Consider the following 15265-nt stretch of genomic DNA (forward strand, 5'->3'; position numbering starts at 1 on the left):
TGCTGCCCATTTTTGGGGGGTATTGGTACTTACAATTCAGTTAACTCAATCTAGAAACCTCCTTGTCTTCTAGGCATTTCTAGTTCCTGTTGACAACCAGTGTTAACCAGCACAGTTGGGATAAGCTGTGTTATTCATAATTTAGGCACATCAGATGCATTTTCAAGCCAGTAGTGGGCACATGCTTAAAATCCCAACTCCCAGGAAACAGAGGCAAGGAAGATCAGAAATTCCAGGCCTCCCTGGACTATATAGTGAGACCCTATCTCAACAAAACATAACAGCCCAGACCTTAGCACGACTGACTCCATGATGGAAGTACCATCCAGGCCATACAACTCAGCACATAGACAACACCATCTGCCAAAACAAAAACAAAGATCTAATCCAGCAAACTCCATAGTTACTGGAAAAGTTTCTAAATATATTAACCTTGCTTTTGTGCTTTTGTAGTTCTGTTTCTGGCTAGCCATTCTTGTTAACTGAATTATGTCAACCTAATATATGGTTTTTGTGCTTGAAAGCTCACCTTGAGAAAAGCTTGGGGCTACACTGGGATCCCAAACACCCAGTGTAGTCACTGGCCAGCTAATAAAGGCTTTCTATTGGCTTCAACCCATGTCCAAGAAGTCTTCTCCAGTGAATACCCTACAACACCTCAAGTTGTCCTTTGATAAATTGTCCTGTTCTCCCCCTCCCTCCACTGCCCTCACAGTTCTAGAAGCTGAGAAATACATGGCCCAGGTACCAGCTGCATTCTCTGAGATTGTATTTTTTAGATTTATTCTATTTTATTTTGTGTGTGGGAGTGTTTTGCCTACATGAATATATGTGCACCATGTGTGTACCTGGTGCCCATGGAAGTCAGAAGAGGGAATTGGATCCCTGGAAACTAGAGTTACAGATGTTTGTGAGCCACCAATGAGTGCTGGGAATCGAATCTGGGTCCTCAGCAATACCAAGTGCTCTTAAATGTTGTGCCATCTCTCCAGCCCTGAGACTGTATTCTTATGTTGTAGGAGAGGTGCAAGCCCTGTTCATGGCAGCATTAATCAATAGGTAAGAACAGACTCTGCAGGAGTCAAATAAATGCTCTCCAAAAGGCCCCACACTTGTCCTGGGATTAAGTTTCCAGCACTGAGCTTGAGGTACACATGCAGATTTCAGTAGTGACTCCAATCATAGCATTTAAAGTGGTTCCAATCATAGCATTTGAAGTGACTTTCTTTTTGAGACAAGATCTCTCTATTATATAGCTCTGGCTGTCCTGGAACTTGCTCTATAGACCAGACTGGCCTCAAACTTACAAAGATCCATCTACCTCTGCCTGCAGAGTACTGGGATTAAAGGTGTACACCACCACAGCCTTCCACCCAGTTTTGAAGTGACTTTAAAATATATCCACAAAGCTGAGGACAATTGCACATACCTTTAAGCACATGCCTACAAGAGCTATAAAGTGAAACTTTGTCTAAGCAAGAGTAAAATTAAATAGGACCACAAAAATCTTTGTCACTCCCTTGAGTGTGGTCTATTCTTATTGACTCAGTTCTGGAAAACAGAAGTGAATGACTCCTGAAATGAGTTCAGGCATCTTCTTTCCCATCACTTTCTGATGGCTCACTCTGGGGGAACTAGGATAAAGCAGTTCAATGTTGGCCCATGTCCTGCTAGCATGAGTGGAAGTAGTCCTTCTTGGAAGGGACCCTTAACACCAGGGCAGCCTCAGAATGATCAGAGACTGTTGACATTCTGTCTGTAGCTTAAGTCATAGATGCTCAGCAACTGTATCTATACTTATGGAAACAAGATAACAATGATGTTTTTAGTTGCTCCTTAGGATAATATGTTATATTATATATAATAGGTGACACATATATCCTGACCAGCTTCCCATAGGAATCCCATTTTTATTTCTGTTCTTTGCCAAGAAAAAATGGAATCAGTCTGAAGGATTCCCATCCCTGTTTGTTGTTGGAGGCTCCACATAGTGACTGTCACAAGTACCATCTTACCCTTGACACTTTACCAAGTTCCTTCAATTCCCTAACATGCAAACCAAGAAGTTCTGGCCCATGATCAGATCTGCTATGCCAGAGCTAGGTATGCTTTTCTGGGATATACAACATTGACACCTAGACTCTATCCAGTGTATCCCTTTCCTCCCATCCCCTCCTGAATAATTCTCATGTTTCTGTTTCCTCCAGTGTCTTACATTCTGACTGACCCATCTTTCTTGGGCAGGAGATAGAAGAGTGATGTCACCAGAAATGATGTTACTCTTGTGCTTCTCCCTGAGTTGTGGAAAGTAGGCATCTTCCCAGGGACTAGGCTGGAGGCCCACATATGAATCTGAACAGAGGCATGTGTCCTCTTTAGCACATAATTCCCACTTGTCATCTCCAGTGACTGTTTGGGTCCTAAGGAAACAAGTATATTTACAAAATCAATCAAGGTATCTTCTCATTCCCCTGGATCTTGGAATAACCAGCTGTGTAGTGGTGACCAGGAACAAGTCCACAGAGCTATAGGGCAAGTCCCTGACAGGCAGTTCCATTTTAGGAATCCCTTAAGCCCTGAGCCTCAAGACAATTTTTGTTTTTGTTTTTGTTTTTGTTTTTGTTTTTGTTTTTCGAGACAGGGTTTCTCTGTGTAGCTTTGTGCCTTTACTGGAACTCGCTTTGGAGACCAGGCTGGCCTTGAACTCACAGAGATCCGCCTGCCTCTGCCTCCCCGAGTGCTGGGATTAAAGGCGTGCACCACCACCGCCCAGCCCGACAGAATTTTTTTTAAAGATTTATTTGTTTACTATGTACACACTATTCTGCCTACATGTGTCCCTGAAGGCCAGAAGAGGGCATCAGATCTCATTACAGATGGTTGTGAGCCACCATGTGGTTGCTGGGCATTGAACTCGGGACCTCTGGAAGAGCAGTCAGTGCTCTTAACTGCTGAGCCATCTCTCCAGCCCCCTCAAGACAGAATTTGATTCAGACTTTAGACTAGATTCTATCAGCAGCAACTGACCAGTTGGAAAGCCCCAATCCAATAGGATACTCCTTAGAGAGGTTCCTTTTTGGGAGATCAAGGGTGGTCTCTGTAGCAGCCAGGCTAGGCCTCAGGTCTGACTCTATCTTGTTTCTGTAGCATTGTGTTGACATACTCACTCCTCAAAACAATTGTGATTTAAACATATGATTGACAGCTGGTGTCAGTCTGGAGTTGTATCCAATATAAGCATTCCCTTACAGTGACCTCACAGGGTTCCTTGGCTCAACAAATGGCGGATATCATACTGGGTAACATGGCTATTTCTAAACACACAGGATATCTTTTTTAAAATTACATTTATTTATTTATTTATTTATTTATTTATTTATTTATTGTGTGTATGTATTGTGAGTGTGCATGCCACAGCATGCTTATGGAGGTCAAAGGAAAAGGACAAGGTGTATGAACTGGTTCTCTTCTACAATGTGAGTCCTGAAGATTGGACTCAGGTCATCAAGTTTGGAAGTAAGTGCCTTTACTTGCTGAACCATCTTGTTGGTTCAGGGTCTCTTTCTTTGTTTCTTTCAGGGTCTCTTTCTTTGTTTCTTTCTTTCTTCCTTCCTTCTTTCCTTTCTTTCTTTTTAATTATTTTATTTTTTTGTTTTGTTTTGTTTTTTGTTTTTTCGAGACAGGGTTTCTCTGTGTAGCTTTGCGCCTTTCCTGGGACTCACTTGGTAGCCCAGGCTGGCCTCGAACTCACAGAGATCTGCCTGGCTCTGCCTCCCGAGTGCTGGGATTAAAGGTGTGCGCCACCACCGCCCAGCTAATTTTTATTTTATGTATGAGTGCTCTGCATGTATACCTGTACACCAGAAGAGGGCATCAAATCCTATTATAGATGGTCATGAGCCACCATGTAGTTGCTGGAAATTGAACTCAGGACCTCTGGAAGAGCCAGTGCTCTTAACCCCTGAGCCATCTCTCCAGCTCCTTTTTGTTTTTTCAAGGCAGGATTTTTCTATGTAGCCCTGGCTGTCCTGGAACTCTCTCTGTAGACCAGGCAGCCCTCAAACTCACAGAAATCTGCCTGCCTCTGCCTCCTGAGTGCTGGGACTAAAGGTGTTGGCTACCACCCCCCAGCAAGACCCTGCCATTGGAAGAAATCTAGTCTCAGTTCCTTTCCCTCTTCCCCTTCTGAGTCCCACAAAAGCCACTTGTGGGCACTGTGGAGTTCAGGTTCTGACTGTTGCTTCCTCTTGTGATTATCCTACTTCCCCTGAGCTACTGAAATGTTCAGTGTCCATAGACTTTGGAAGACTGTTCCCAGTACCTCTGCCTGATGGAAGGTGAGGGTACTCATGGCCACAGCCACCTGGTTTCTGGAGCCTTGATTCTGGGTTGTGGCGCACGCCTTTAATCCCAGCACTCGGGAGGCAGAGCCAGTCGGATCTCTGTGAGTTCGAGGCCAGCCTGGGCTGCCAAGTGAGTTCCAGGAAAGGCGCAAAGCTACACAGAGAAACCCTGTCTTGAAAAACAAAAAAACAAAAACAAAAAAAAAAAAGAACATGTCATGCATCTTTCTTACACTTCATACCAGGCAGGTCAGAAGGTACCCCGCTTCTGGAACTCAATGGTGGAGTGGAGCTTCATAGAGAAGAGAGAAGACGCTGCAGTGTCACAAAAGCGTGGGATCCCCAGTATGTCCCAGCAGGTGGCCATCTTCAAAGGCCACCATTGGGACATTTGGAGCCCCTGGGCTGAGAGAGAAGAAAGGACCCACCCTGCTTAGATGCTAAGCAGGAGAAGCCTGGAGCCAGGCTTTCTGCCTTTGGTAAGGAATTCCAGGATGGATATGGGAAGGGTGACTTGGGAATTCTGACCCTTCCAGCATCTGAATCTGCAGGCAGCTGGTCCTAAGGAACATCCCACCCCCAAGAACTCCCTGAGAATTCATGGCTGCTACTTTCTCACACCTGGCCATGACTGCCAGCAAGTGAGGTAAAATTGCACTGTCCAGGAGCATTCTTAGATCAGAGCACAGGACAGGAGGAAGGAGGCAGGATTCCAAGGGGCTATAAAACCCCTGAGGGGGCATTGAGACTGGCTCCACAGAATACCTCAGCTAAGGTGTTGCAAAGAGCATGCACTTTTGAGACAGTAGGAACATTAGGAGGTGTCCATGCTGCCCATAACTCTCCTAACCACAGAAACTCATGGGCTCTTGGTGGAGAATACCTACCCCAAACCAACTCAGGTGAGATAATACTCCACCATAGTCCTTGTGCAATGACTATAGGCGCTAAGGTTGGCCTAGGGTACCACTGGACTAGGTGACCTCGGGACTCCTGTGAAACCGTTACATTAGAATGTTGTAACTCTCAGCTCTCCTGCTCTAGTATGCTCTGCAGCTCACAGGCTCAAGGACTGGCCATAATGACAGAGCAGGCCCAGCCTGCTCTGGGGTCCTCAGTCTTTCTCTGCCTTCTGTAGAGTCTCTCCACAAAGTTTCCCATAAAATTATGGGCAGATGCTGCTGTCCGGCCTTGCAGAAGCTGGGAGTCTGAGAACGTGAATGAGAATCCACACGTTTGTGCCACTGCCACTAGATTTATTAAGGTTGCCAACACATCCACTAAGAGGGCCATCAAGAAAGCCCCAGCCGCACCTGACCTGGTGTCTGAACAGGGGACCATACTTCCTGCCTAGGGAGCTCCTTTTAGGGAGAGTCCAAAGTCAGACACGTTATAAGGACTAGACAGTTCAGTGTGGGAAGAGAAGCAGGAAGCTGGGGGTATAGGGAAGCGGGTAGGAGCAGGAACAAAATTTGCATCTAGACAGAATTGAACAAAACAAAAACAAAACCCAAAAATGTTCTCATCGCTGCTGGGTCCAATGCTCCTTAGCCAGACATCTCCTCCCGCTGCTCCTTGTTCCTGCGCACCTCAGCAGCATGCAACTCCTGTGAAGAGAGGTGAAGCCCTGAGGAGCGGCCAAGGGTAAGGGTGTCCCTAGGAACTTCCAGATATATATACATATATAGTCGGCAGCCATCACCGCACTCCAGGAGCGCTGGAGCCACAGTATTTAGGGATCAGACCAAGGGACTGGGCATCTGATCTCCAGCATAAACAAGTTCCATTCCCTCTTGGAGCTGAGTCCCGTGGGGATGCAAATTCCTTCAGAGCACTTCATAATTAATTTAACTATATATTACTGTGAATGCTAAATATGTCTCACTAGGACCAGATTCCAATGCTGAGGGAAGTGCTCAACTAAAAAAAAATAGGCTATAAAGACATTATTAGGACCCCCTTCTTCACTCAGTGTACAGACCGGATCCCACACCTAGAGCCTGCCCAGCAGTGATCACGCCCCCCACATCAACGCCCCCAACCCTGCGCCCACCTTCTCGCGCAGCCGCTCGCGCAGTGCTGCAAGGTGAGCCTCGCGTATCTCCTTGCTCAGCTCCATCTTGTAGTTGAGCTTCTCCTCCGCCAGGCGGCTAAAGTTATTATTTTCTTCCAGCGCCTTGTGCAGCACCTCACGCTCGTGCTCACGCCGCTCTGCCAGCTGCTTCAGCACCTGAGCCTCCTGCGTCTGCGCAGAGCCAGGAGTTAGTAAGCAGCGACTGAGACCCCTCCTGAGCCAGGCCTTCACTCTGGTGCCCAACCGCTAGACAAACCCTACGTGCGCCTCACCTGCCAGGACATGGACCTAGCTCCATCTAATACCCATCAATCACTCTTCCCTCAGTCCCTGGGACTAATTTCTGTGAGCTTAGGGACCTTACACTATCCTGCATCCAATCTGCTTGGGACTTCTGGAGCCTTTGCACTGAAAATTCTGCTTGCCAGGAGGCCTCTCCAGTGCCAGGTGAACCGCAGTGGCTTGCTTTGTGCTACCCTTAGTCTCCTTGTTGGACTGAGAACTTCCTAGCCCACAAATGTTGAAGAAGCAGGGTAAATTCTGAACCCTGAGCTGCGGTGGCCTCTCCAGACAACTCTCTGTTGAGCACTGAGCAGGTATAGATGCAGCTAGGGCAGCTAAGTTCCTAGCTCCCCAATGCTGCTCAGCAAAGAAATGTGTGCACAGGGATCTGGGAAGGGACATCGTGGTGCTACACTGCCCCACCCTGCTGGGATGACTGCTGGGAAAATGGATAATGAGGAGAGCGGGGATCCGTAGGGCGATTAGCTCCTGGCCTAAGCTGCCTCCTGAATGATGCTGGGGACCCATGAGTACATCAGTTTTCAAGATAAACTTGTTGATCCTGGGTCCTTCTGTGCATGGATTAAGTAATTTCTCCTGTCCAGTGGACTTTGCTTCTGGGATCTCAATCCTAGAACAAATCTTATTCTCTGTGTTTCAGTTATAAAGAGGCTAGTGTGAGGAGGGGCTGGGAGCCCCATTCATACCTCCCAGGGTCCGCTGAACTACCTAACCAACCCAACTAAGGATCTTCAAACGTGAGAGACCTTTTCTTCTCACTCCTCTGCCTTGAAAGAGTGCTAGCCTCCGCTTTATATCCCCAAGGCTCCTCCTGGGGGAACACAACCTGACCTCACTCTGCCATGATCAAAGTTGAGGTCCCCCTCAAGAATGTGGTTCCTGTTGTCCTATGTTTGTCACCATCTCAGCACCATCCTTCTCTCTCTCTCATCCCAATTGCTCAGCAGCAAGTCCTGCACTTCCCAGCCCAATGTCCTGATCAAGCAAAGGGCCTGGTCAGCAATGCCAAGTGTATGTGGAGAGTCCTTGCCTTCCTCCGCTCCTCAGCTGCCTCCAGCCGCTTCTGCAGCTCCTCCAAGGAAGCATCCTTCCTCTTGGGGGGAGAGGAGAGCACAGGGCTCTCTGGAGATAGGTCAGAAGGAGACTTGAGGATGACCTCGAAGCTCTGGCCAGAGGCTCGCTTGTCCAGCTGTTTCACTTCCATATCTGCAGGGAAGACCAGATGTGGACTTAATGAGGCCTAGCCAGAGGATACAGGCAGTATGAGAGGCCTTCTCCCAGCACACATCTTAGCAAGGGTTGAGAAAGGGGTGCAGTTGCTCAGGTGGTACTCTTGGGCATGGGTCCCTCTTCCCAGAATGACTCTCTGCAGCAGCCAGCCAGGCCACAGTATTACCAGAGGTCAGAAGAAACAAGAGAAGTAAGGTGGTCGTGCCCTAGCTGAGCAGGGCTAACAGCTGTGTGGATATACTCACCCCCATACTGGTAGATGGTGTTGGGGTGAGGCTGTGAGTAGAAGCAGGAGCAGATGAGAGACAGCACAGACAACTCCTTCATCTTCTCCTTGTAGGCTGTGGATATGAAGTCAAGATGAGCAGGTACTATAACCATCCTGACATTTCTGTCTTCCTTTTCTACATTGCTCTTTATCTATGTGCATATTTGTTTTTCATTTTGAAACAGGATCTCATGGAGTCCAGACTGGCCTTAAACTCACTATGTAGCCAAGAATGACCTTGAACTCTTTATCCTTTTGCTTCCACCTCCCAAAAGCTGGATTTTTAGTTGTGCACCACCATGCCTCTGTTTTGAGGCAGTCTTGTTATATAGCCCACGCTGGTCTGGAACTCATTACGTATACCAAGCTGGTTTTTTAACTCATGTTCCCTGCCTGGCCTGTCTCTGTCTCTTATATTTTTTGTATGTTTCTCTCTTCCTTCTGTGGTCTGAATGTTCTCTTCCATGTTAGGAGGTGAGCAGGTAGGTCATAAAGGTGCAAATTGGAGTAAAGCCTTGCCTGAAATAAGAAAATCAAAACAGGTTTGGGTTTTGTTTTGTTTTTGTTTTGTGCAGACTCTTAAATGAGATTAATGACTTTACTTCACAGTATCCTTAGTAATTCTTCAGCTCTTCTAACGTGTGAGGTCACAAGGACGCACCTTCACTAGACAAGCAAACCTAGTGTTGCCTTGACCTGGAGCTTTTAGTCTATAGAGAGGTAAATTTCTACTTATTAGAAGAAACACATCAGTCTAAAGGTATCTTTTTCTGATCAGTCTGAACAAACTAGAACACTTCTATCAGGGTCTCTGTCCTTTTGTCTTTTTTACTTAATCACTATTCTTGTGTCTTTTTCCTTTTGGAATTTTGCTTGTTTGTTTTGTTTTTCTTTCTTTAAACAGGGTTTTGCTCCAGTCCAGGCTGGCATTCAGCTCCCAATAATCTTCCTGCCTCAGCTTCCTGTGTTAAGATTACAAATGTGCCAGGCAGTGGTGGCACATGTCTTTAATCCCAGCATTTGGGAGACAGAGGCAGGCAGATCTCTGTGAATTCAAGGCCAGCCTGGTGTACAGAGAGAGTTCCAGGGCAGGCTCCAAAGCTACACAGAGAAACCCTCTTGAAAAAAAAAAGACTACAAATGTAAGTCACTGCACCCAGCTTCTTTGGGTCTTTCTGTATCTCTGGTTACAGGTGTTCAAACTACTTCTTTCTCTGAGCATCTATTTCTGATTGCTTGTAACTTTGTATCTTTGGTTTACAGGTCTCACTATGTATTCTTGGCTTGCCTAGGACTCCCTATGTGGATCAGGTGATCCTCAAACTCACAGAAGTCTGCCTGTCTCTGCTACGACTCTCATGACCAGGACAAGTACAAACGTAGGGAGCCCTCCCTGTAGCCCTCCCTTTCATTCCTGCCTCCCTCCCTTCTTCTCTTTTTTCCTTCCCAAAGACTGGCTCTTGCTATGTTGCTCAAAATGGCCTTGAATGCTCTGGTTCAAGTGATCCTCCTGCCCACAACTCCCAAATAGCTGAGACTTCCACCTGTAGGGCATTTGTCTCTTGTAAACTTAGCTGTAAACTTGCATCTCAGACACCACCTCCACATCATTTACCACTTTGAGGTGAATCTTTGTTCTCTCCAGACATCCACTCACTGCCCTTTCAGGTAAGCTTGGAGCCCACGTTCCACCAAGGAAAAAGACAAAGGAGATGTCCACTCAGCCCTACAAACCCACTGTTTCCTTCCAGATCAAGTGCCAACCATCCAGTGCCTCTGCTACCCAACCAGAAAGGGAGTCAAGCCTGATGCTATGACCCTGATCTCAGATGGAAAAAAAAAGACACTCACCTTTTTTGTTTGTTTTGTTTTGTTTGTTTTTGTTTGGTTTTGGTTTTGGGTTTGGTTTTTTTTGTTTTTTTTGTTTGTTTGTTTGTTTTTTTGTTTTTTGTTTTTTTGAGACAGGGTTTCTCTGTGTAGCTTTGCGCCTTTCCTGGAACTCACTTGGTAGCCCATGCTGGCCTCAAACTCACAGAGATCCGCCTGCCTCTGCCTCCCGAGTGCTGGGATTAAAGGCGTGCGCCACCACTGCCTGGCGGTTTTGGGTTTTTGAGACATCATTTTCCTGTGTAGCTTTGGGTGTCTTGAAACTCGATCTATAGACCAGGCTGGCCTTGAACTCACAGAGATCTGCCTCCTGAGTGTTGGGAATAAAGGCATGTACCACCACCACTACCTGGAGAGACACTTACTTTTAAAATGTAAGTAATCGTACTGTTGTGAGACCATTCACTTGTGAACCAGCTCCTTGGAGACTACTGTCTTGGTAAAGTTCAACAGTCCTGCAAGCCCAGTACAGTTACTCCATTCCACGGGGCAATATTAGGTCTTAGTTTACTGGTATGACATTAGCAACATTCATTGAAATGCAGTTCCAGATTATCACTGTTCTTCTCTCCATCCTAGCAATTCCCAAAGTCTGGTAGGCTATGAGACTCAGACCTAGGTCTCTAGATAGACACAAGAAGAAAAGGAGGAGGAGGAAGAGGAGGGGGAAGAAGAAGGCTGCTTCAATGTCTGATTATCTACTAGCATCATTTGAGGGAACAGACAAGAGGAACCTGGACAAACATTTAGATAGACCAGAAACATTCTGATCAAGATTTACCCAATAATTTTTTAAAATTGAGTTGGGTCAGGCAGTGGTGGCACATGCCTTTAATCCCAGTACTAGGGAGGGAGGGGCAGGTGGACCTATGAGTTCAAGGCTAGCCTGGTCTATAGGGTGAGTTCCAGGACAGCCAGGACTACACAGAAAAACCCTGTGGGGGGGGGGATGACTTGGCATAGAATTAAAGATATGAAGTAGAAGTGGTCAAAACTTTCATGGTAAGTTTTGTCCTCCCACAACAAGCACAGAGAATGCTGTTTTGATTTAAATTTTCTAATAACTCAGATTTATTTGGAAGCAGCATGGAGACTAAGAGGCAGCAGAGAGGGCAGAAAGGAACCCGAGTGGGCAAGTCAAGGCTAGTCATTGTCTTAAGAAGAATTTGGGAAGGAAAAGAGATAGAAGCAAGAAGGGGCAGGCCTCAAAGGGGACTTCATGCTTTTTATTTTTTATTTTATTTTATATGTATGGGTGCATTTTTTTTCCTCCATGTACATCTGTACACCACATTTGTGCTTGGTGTCCATGGAGGTCAGAAGAGTGTGGTCAGACTGGAGTTACAGAGGTTTGTGAGCCACCACCATGTGGGTGCTGAGAATCAAACCTGGGTCCTCTGGAAGATCAGCCAGTGCTCTTAAGCTCTGAGTCATCTCTCCAGCCCCTTGCTTTGTTTTTTCTTCTCTTCTCCCTTCTACCCCCTCCTTCCTTTTTTCCTTTCCTACTTTCTTCCTTTCTCCTTTCTGGCTTTTTTGTTTAATCTCAGCACTCAAGAGGCAGAGCCAGGCGGATCTCTGTGAGTTCGAGGCCAGTCTGGTCTACTTACTGAGTGAGTTCCAAGACAGGCACCAAAACTACACAGAGAAACCCTGTCTTGGAAAAGAAGAAGAAGAAGAAGAAGAAGAAGAAGAAGAAGAAGAAGAAGAAGAAGAAGAAGAAGAAGAAGAAGAAGAAGGAGACGGTATAATGTAGCTTAGGCTAACTTTGAACTCACTATGTATTGAAGCCTGGCCTTGAACTCCTGATCATCTTGCCTCCACCTCCTGAGTGTACTGTGCTTAGCCAAGTTTTGTTTTTTTCATAAACAACATCTACTCATGTATTTGTGCTATGAAAAGGTTAATCCAACAAAGGAGGTAGAGGGACGTGCTCCAGATCATGTGATAAGGAGCTAGAGAATTTGAGAGATTAACAGCAACAAGTTAGTAGATATCTTGTGCATCTAGAAGATATCAGTCTTGTGCTAAGGAGACAGGAGGGCAGGAGTAAGAAGAGGGTCTTGGCTAGGGCAGGACAGACCTGGACCTGGGAGAGGCCAGAGAGGAGTTTTGTTCTTGTCAAGTCTGACGAGACTAGCACCCACCCCCTGCCAGTCCTTGTGTTTCATATTATCACTTCTCATCTTGTATCCAAACCCCTGATAGGCTGTCCTCAAAGGTCAGGCCGGGAACTTGGGGCCTGACAGTTGCTCAAAGGCCATTTCTGCTTGAGCCTGAAACATTCAGAGTGGAAGGACGGCAAGTTCATAGCAGATAGCATCAAGTTTATCTAGAAGACAGGAGGCTGTCTTCTAGATAACTATCACTTCATCATGGGGAAGGCTGCCAGGGATTCAGGGAGCAGTACCAGCCTGGGCAGGTGTGAGCATCTGGAAAGAAGGGTAGGGTGCTATCCACCTGAGTCAGAGATCCCCGAAGTCAAAGCTCGACAAATAAGGGTTCAACTGGCAAGTGAGGTACCATATGCTGTAGCTGCAGTCAGGGGCACAGTGTCTGGTGGTCATGGACATTTCTTGGTATGGTTTCTCTCAGTCTGATAGACAATGAGGAACTTTCTTCCCATAAGACAGATCTTCAAGGAGCAAATAGAAAAGTGACCATAGGCAGGGTCTGCTCTATGATCTGGCTGCAGAAAAGTGAGCATGTTGGAGAGGACAGGACAACTGGTGAGGAACTGGTACTTAGAGACAATAAGCAAGAGGAAGACCTTACCTGTGGCTGATGGGCGAGGTCTGGCTATAGCACAAAGCTGAAGTTGGGTCCGTGTTTTTGGAGCTGGAGCTTAAAGGGTCTTTTACACACCTGGTCCCCTCCTAGGATGATACTGAAATTCTCTGGGCGTGAGGGGTGGGATCAGGGCGGGACCGCGTGATGGGTGGAGTTTGTACCAAGGGCCAAAGCCAAGGAGTGGGAGAACCACGCATTGACCTTTTTGACCGACGAGATCACCCTCCTGGGCTGAGGGAAGGAAAGGCAGCAAGAGCATGTGGTTCTTAGAGGAAACCAAGGTCAGGGTGTGGGGGTGGGGGGTCCTGCAGTCTCAAGCGCCCAGAAAAAAAGACCAAGCCCTGCTGGGGCTGGGGACTGGGCGGGGCATCCAGTGTGGGAGGGGCTGTCCAGCTTTAGGTTCTCAGGTCAGGAAAGGAGCCACAGCAACCACCCCAGAGCCTAGTATCCTCTTGGTGTCCTCCCCTCCGCCTGCTTTCGACCCTTTATGCAGTCTGAGGTGTAGAAGACTCCCTACGAAAGCAGACCTCACCACACCCCAGAAAGGTTTGGAAATGAAACAGCCTCTCCTTCACTTACACCCAGTGGTGCAAAGGGCGGAGATTTTTCTGGCTGGAGCAGGTGGCCCTAGCATCGCAGAAGGTGGTCCCCAGTTGCAGCGGTCACAGAGGGAAATCGAGGTGGAGAAGCCTCGCTTGTTGCAGGCTCAAGCCTCCCTCTGCGAGCTGTTGAGAGGTCCTCTCCTGTGTTCCCGAGCCCCTCCCCCACTTCTCAGGGACCGAGGTCCAGGGCTTCTGCGGAAGGTCCCACCTCCCCCTCAACTCCCTACGAAGACTCAATGGCACTGAAATCCAAGGTTTCTGGAGCCTTAGAGGACCTCCTAGCTCCACTGCAGACACTTTTATGTGTCTGCAAGCAAGAATCCGCAGAGCCACTCTGCCGCAGTCGCACCTTGGCCCCGCACCCCAGCGCCCGAAGGGGCAATGCGCCCGGGAGCCCGACTTCACGCAGAGCTGCCTAGGGCGCGGCTGCTGCCCCGCGTCCGACTGCGGCTCCTCTGGCACTTGAGTCCCCTCCCGCCCTTGAGGGCTCCGGACCCCACGTTCTGCAAAGCCCAGTCTCGCCATGCAAAGGTTCAACACAGGAAAACGGAGTCAGTAACTTGTTCCTGCGTCAGGCAAGGCCTCTGCTTAGACAATGGCCTCAGCTCAGACCCACCGCTGTCCCACGATCCCACCCCCAGGCCCCCGAGCCCTACCGGATACGGTGCTGGCCATGGTGCTGGCGGTGGCTGGGGTTGCGGAGGCCGGAGGGATACGGGCGGCGTCTGGGAGCTGCAATCGGCGAATGCTGCAATGCTGTGGAGGGGAGGGAGGAAGGGCGGGTGCGGCAGGAGGGGGAGGGAGAGAGGGATGGATGGAGGGAGAGGGGGTGGAAGGAAGGGGAGGGGAGAGGAAGAAAGAGAGGAAAGGAGAGAGGAGTGAGGAAAGGGAGAGAGAGAGAGAGAGAGAGAGAGAGAGAGAGAGAGAGAGAGAGAGAGAGAGAGAAAACAACCGAGGGTAACAACTATCAAAGGAAAGACAGTGGGAGGGATGGAAGGAGAGAAGAGCAAAGGATGTAGCAAGAGGCCTATGTTTCATCTGCAGGCAACCGTGGATGACACTTCTGTAATATGGCTTTGTGTGGAGGATATGGAGACAAGACTCATTCCTCAGAACAGGCAAAGAAGGAACAAGGCTAATGTGGGCCTGTTCCATAGTCAGGGTAGGTGACAGAAGCTGCTGGAGGCTGGATGACCACTTAGCCCCTGTCTGTGCTGAAAGAAAGGGATTCGCTGGTTTGCAAGGGGTGATACTGGCCTGCAAGAATGTCTGAGGTAACTCTGTGTCCAGGGAATGAGCAGGTTCTGATTAAATAGGGGGAATGATGAGGCCTATGATTTGATGTGACTTCAAGTCAAGTTCAAGCACCAGCTTTGACATTCTCTATTTGATGGATAAAGAATATCTAGCCTCTCTGGGCCTTTGCTTCTTTGGTGTAAGATGAAGCCAAAATGCCAGCCCCCAGAAGATGGAAAAGAGAAGATGTGCCTGAGCTGAGTGTATACATGTAGTTTTGTTCTAGTTTCATTTCTGTGGTGATAAAATTCTCTGGTCAAGGGCTGGGTGTGGTAGTGCATGCCCTTAGTTCCAGCACTTGAGAGGTAGGATCTCTGAGTTTCAGGCTAGCCAAGGCTGCATAGTGAGACCCTGAAAGGAAAAAAAATAAGCTCTGGCAAAATGCAACATAGGAGGAGGATTTATTTCACCTTACAGGTTACAGTCTATCATTGAGGGTTTCGAGGCCAGAACTTGAAATCAGGTCTGCTTGCTA

General features: G+C 47.8%; 1 protein-coding gene across 1 annotated transcript; it reads right to left on the reverse strand.

Annotated features, from left to right (window-relative positions):
- Positions 1-5578: 5578 nt before the first annotated feature.
- On the reverse strand, positions 5579-14455 carry Stmn3 (stathmin 3). Its single transcript, XM_028885274.2, has 5 exons — positions 14151-14455; positions 8196-8291; positions 7751-7926; positions 6397-6588; positions 5579-5950 (listed from the first exon to the last, which is right to left on the reverse strand). The coding sequence occupies exons 1-5, from the start codon at positions 14167-14169 to the stop codon at positions 5891-5893; spliced, it is 543 nt and encodes a 180-aa protein (XP_028741107.1). The 5' UTR covers positions 14170-14455; the 3' UTR covers positions 5579-5890.
- Between the last annotated feature and the right edge of the window lie 810 nt (positions 14456-15265).

Source organism: Peromyscus leucopus, chromosome 4, assembly GCF_004664715.2.
Source record: "Peromyscus leucopus breed LL Stock chromosome 4, UCI_PerLeu_2.1, whole genome shotgun sequence".
Lineage (NCBI taxonomy): Eukaryota > Metazoa > Chordata > Mammalia > Rodentia > Cricetidae > Peromyscus > Peromyscus leucopus.